Source organism: Mandrillus leucophaeus, unplaced genomic scaffold, assembly GCF_000951045.1.
Source record: "Mandrillus leucophaeus isolate KB7577 unplaced genomic scaffold, Mleu.le_1.0 Scaffold479, whole genome shotgun sequence".
Classification (NCBI taxonomy): Eukaryota; Metazoa; Chordata; class Mammalia; order Primates; family Cercopithecidae; genus Mandrillus; species Mandrillus leucophaeus.
Window position 1 is genome coordinate 828,405 of NW_012105131.1, and position 4,959 is coordinate 833,363.

The 4,959-nt window shown below is 51.2% G+C and overlaps 1 protein-coding gene across 1 annotated transcript in view; it reads left to right on the forward strand.

Moving 5' to 3' along the window:
- The first annotated feature begins 428 nt into the window (after positions 1 to 428).
- The window catches only part of NCF1 (neutrophil cytosolic factor 1), a 35,744-nt gene continuing 31,213 nt past the window's right edge, over positions 429 to 4,959 (forward strand). Inside the window, exons 1-2 of the mRNA XM_011995228.1 lie at positions 429 to 592; positions 4,075 to 4,155. Of these exons, the coding sequence (XP_011850618.1) occupies positions 521 to 592; positions 4,075 to 4,155 (153 nt within the window). The 5' untranslated portion in view covers positions 429 to 520. The remainder of the gene's footprint in view (positions 593 to 4,074; positions 4,156 to 4,959) is intronic.

Sequence of the window (4,959 nt, forward strand, 5' to 3'; positions counted from 1 at the left end):
GATAATAAGTGCTCTGCAGAAAAAGGGGGCAGGAAGAGGCTGAGGAAGAGATGAAGTTTGCTATGCAATGTGAAGTTATCAAGGAAGGCTTCTCGGAAGAGGTGACATTTGGGCAGAGAAATGGAGGAGAGAGTTATGGAGGGAAGACAATGAATGGGGGAAACATGGTCAAGGCGAGAATATGGTCAAGGGGGGAAAGATGGTCAAGAGGACACAGCAAATGCAAAGGCCCTGAGGCAGGAGCAGCTTGGTTCACCCCCAAAACCCATGGGGCCCATGTAGGCGACAGGAAGGACAAGTGTAAACCCTTTTCCTTGTCCCTGCAGGTGTGTGTGAATGTGACTCTGCCCATATTTACACCCTGCAAGCCTGAAGAGTCCCCAGAAACTGAAAGAAGAAGCAAAGCCTTTTCTGTACCCTCCCTGCCCCCTGTCCCGACCGCGACAAAAGCGACTTCCTCTTTCCAGTGCATTTAAGGCACAGCCTGGAAGTGCCAGGGAGCACTGGAGGCCACCCAGTCATGGGGGACACCTTCATCCGTCACATCGCCCTGCTGGGCTTTGAGAAGCGCTTCGTACCCAACCAGCACTACGTGAGTAGCTGGTGGAAGGGATCCCATGGTGGTGATATGGGAGGGACACCGCGGCCACCCTTACAGTCCCAAGGCCAACCAGCTCCAGTGAGGACTAAGGGGGCAGGGTCTTAGCACCCGGTCCCTGGTCTTTGGGCCTGGATCTACCCCTCTGATCCTGGATTCCACCCGGGGAAGACAGTTCCCTTGGACCCGCTCTGGGCCCCAGCCCTTTACTGTCCCCGCCTGTGTTCCCAGCCAGGCCCTCAGCCTTAGCTAGGAGTCCTCTCTCTGTTCCCCTGCCATGGCCAGGCAGCCTAGCACTCTCTCAGGTCCAAGGCCCACTCCTCCAGGAAGCCTTCCCTGACTAGCCCCGCTATCAGAGAGTGGCCCTCCCAGGAGGGAGGCCTGGAAACTAAAGCTCTCTCTCTCCCCCCAACTGCCTGTAGTGTCAGTTAGAGTCTTATCCTCTCCAGTAGGGTGACACCATCACAGGGGCCAGGAGTCCTCCCATCTGTCCCCCGGGAGGCTGGACAAATGCCTGCTCAGACAGGCCAGTCCACTGGGTCCCCTAATCCCATAAGAAGGCCAGGGAGAAGCTACATTTAGGAAATTGAATGAAGCTTGTATGGAACATTTATTCCTATGTGCCAAGACCTTTCTCTTTTTTGTTGCGTTTTGTTTTTTGAGACAGAGTCTTGCTCTGTTGCCCAGGCCAGAGTGCAGTGGTGTGATCTCAGCTCACTGCAACCTCCGTCTTCTGGGTTCAACCTGTTCTCCTGCCTCAGCCTCCAGAGTAGTTGGGATTACAGCTGCCCGCCACCACAGCTGGCTAATTTTTGCATTTTTAGTAGAGACGGGGCTTCACCATGTTGGCCAGGCTGATCTCAAACTCCTGACCTCAAAGTGATCCACCCGCTTCGGCCTCCCAAAGTGCTGGGAGCCACCGTTCCTGGGCCTGTTTTTTTGAAATGAGGTCTGGAGTGCAGTGGTGCGATCATAGCTCACTGCAGCCTCGATCTGCCAGGCCCAAGCGATCCTCCTGCCTCAGCCCCTTGAGTAGCTGGGACTACAGGCACACACCACCACTCCTGGCTAATTTTTAAAATTTTTGTAGAGATGAGGTTTCACTATGTTGTACAGGCTAATCTTTTTTTTTTTTTTTTTTTTTTTGAGACGGAGTCTCGCTCTGTGGCCCAGGCTGGAGTGCAGTGGCCGGATCTCAGCTCACTGCAAGCTCTGCCTCCCAGGTTCACACCATTCTCCTGCCTCAGTCTCCCAAGTAGCTGGGACTACAGGTGCCCGCCACCTCGCCCGGCTAGTTTTTTGTATTTTTTTAGTAGAGACGGGATTTCACTGTGTTAGCCAGGATGGTCTCAATCTCCTGACCTCGTGATCTGCCCGTCTCAGCCTCCCAAAGTGCTGGGATTACAGGCTTGAGCCACTGTGCCGGGCCTGTACAGGCTAATCTTGAACTCCTCGGCTTAAGCAACTCTCTGGACTCAGCCTCCCACAGTGCTAGGATTACAAGCGTGAGCTACTGTGCCTAGTCACTTTTCTCCTTTTCTTTGTAACTTTCAGTTTTGAAATTTCAAATTTACAGAAAGGCTACTGGGCTTCAAAACAGTACCAATCACTCCAATAATCTTTCCCTCACCTTCATCCACATGCCTCTTTCTGGGTATATTTTCTGAATTATTTGAGAGTGAGTTGAAGACGTGTTTCTTTACCTCTAAATACTAGTTGTTAGGCATTTCTTAAAATCAAGGGCATTCTCTTACATAATCACAATGCACGTGTCAAAATCAGCAAATTAACATGGACAAAACACCATTATCCACCCACAGACTTTACTGAGATTCCCCCAATTATCCTACTTGTCCTCTGCAGTAAAAACTTTTTTCAGGTCTAGGATCCAGTCAAGGATCAATGTCATGGCCTTTAACCTTCTTTAATCTGGATTTAATCTGGATCGGTCTTTTTATCTTTTTTCTTTTTCTTTTTTTTTTTGGCACAGTGTCTCACTCTGTTGCCAGAGTGGAGTGCAGTGGTGCAATCTCGGTTCACTGCAACCTCTGCCTCCCAGGTTCAAGAGATTCTCCTGCCTCAGCCTCCTGAGTAGCTAGGAGTACAGGTGCCCGCCACAACGCCCAGCTCGTATTTTCTAGTAGAGACAGGGCTTCGCCATGTGGATTCTGGATCAGTTTTTTTTGTTTGTTTGTTTTTTGTTTTTATGAGATGGAGTCTTGCTCTGTCACCCAGGCTGGAGTGCAGCAGCACGATCTCCACTCACTGCAACCTCCTTCTCCCGAGTTCAAGCAATTCTTGTGCCTCAGCCTCCTGAGTAGCTGGGATTACAGGCATGCGCCACCACGCTCAGCTAATTTTTGTATTTTTAGTAGAGACAGGGTTTCACCATGTTGGCCAGGCTGGTCTCGAACTCCTGACTTCAGGTGATCTGCCCACCTCAACATCCCAAAGTGCTGGGATTACAGGCGTGAGCCACCGCGTCCAGCTGATTCTGGATCAGTCTTAATCAGTCTTTGTCTTTTGCAACTTTGATGTTTTGCAGAGAGCAGGACAGTTACTTTGTACAATGTCCCTTGGTTTGAGTTTCTCTTCATTAGATTCAGTTTGCGCATCCAGGGCAGTGGATCTTAGATGCGATGTTGTCTTCTTTTTAATTTTTTTGAGAGGGAGTCTCACTCTGTCACCCAGGCTGGGGTGCAGTGGCACAACCTCGGCTCACTGCAGCCTGCACCTCCTGGGTTCAAGCAATTCTCCTGTCTCAGCCTCCCAAGTAGCTGGAATTACAACTACCCACCACCACTCCCAGCTAAGTTTTGTATTTTTAGTAGAGACAGAGTTTCACCATATTGGTCAGGCTGGTCTCGAACTCCTGACCTCAGGTGATCCACCTGCCTTGGCATCCCAAAGTTGTGGGATTACAGACATGAGCCACTATGCCCAACCTGCCTGACTCTCCCCTCCCCTCCCGACCCAAGCTGGAGTGCAGTGGTGCAATCATAGCTCACTAAAGCCTTGACCTACAAGGCTCAAGCAATTCTCCTGCCTCAGCTGGGACCACAGATGTGCGGCACCACACCCGGCCAATTTTTGAATTTTTAGCAGATATAGAGATCTCGCTATATTGCCCAGGCTAGTCTCGAACTCCTGAACTCAAGCGATCTTCCCACCTCAGTCCTAAAAAGTGCTGGGATTCCAAGTGTGAGCCACCGTGCCCAGCCTAGGTCCTACTTTTATCTCCAATTTACGGATGAGTCCATTTGAGAGAAGCTGACCATCTTGCCCTGGGTCTCAAGGCTGGGGTGTGGCAGCACTGGGGTCCACGTTTGTGCCCTTTCTGCAATCCTGGACCACCCCAAAGATGTCCCTCACCCAATCCTCTGGACTTCCTCCAGGGGGTAGTGGGATCCTGGGTGCACACAGCAAAGCCTCTTTGGAAGCTGAATGGGGTCCCCCCGACTCTGGCCTTCCCCTAGGTGTACATGTTTCTGGTGAAATGGCAGGACCTGTCCGAGAAGGTGGTGTACCGGCGCTTCACGGAGATCTACGAGTTCCATGTGAGTGTGGGGACAGAGGAGGGAGAGGGACCCACCGTTCCAGCTCTACCCTTTGGGGAGGACCTTAGCCCAGGTGGTGCGGAAACTGCAGAACCCAGTATCCCCTCCCAGACCACAGTTAAAGGGGATTGATTTATTTATATATATTTTTGTGACAGCGTCTTGCTCTGTCACCCAGGCTGCAGTGCAATCATAGCTCACTGCAGCCTCAACCACTGGGGCTCAAGTGATCCTGCTGCCTTAGCCTCCTGAATAGCTGGGACTGTAGGTGCGCATCACCGTGTGTGGCTAATTTTTTCGTGTTTTTTGTAAAGACGGGGATCTCACTATGTTGCCTAAGCTGGTCTTGAACTCCAGACCTCAAGTGATCCTCCTGCCTTGGCCTCCCAAAGCTAAGGGGGCATTTTAAAAAACATTTTTCCCCCTGAAGCATTTAAGAAGTCTTGCTGAAAACAATGAATAAAATGAAAAACACCAAATTCTCATTTTAAAGTAAAACAGACAGGATCTCCCAGAACGTTCCTAGAATGGAACCATTCTTACCACTTTTGAAAAACAAAGACCGCCGGGCGCGGTGGCTCAAGCCTGTAATCCTAGCACTTTGGGAGGCCGAGACGGGCGGTTCACAAGGTCAGGAGATCAAGACCATCCTGGCTAACCCGGTGAAACCCCGTCTCTACTGAAAAATACAAAAAATTAGCCGGGCGAGGTGGCGGGAGCCTGTGGTCCCAGCTACTCGGGAGGCTGAGGCAGGAGAATGGCGGGAACCCGGGAGGCGGAGCTTGCAGTGAGCTGGGATCCGGC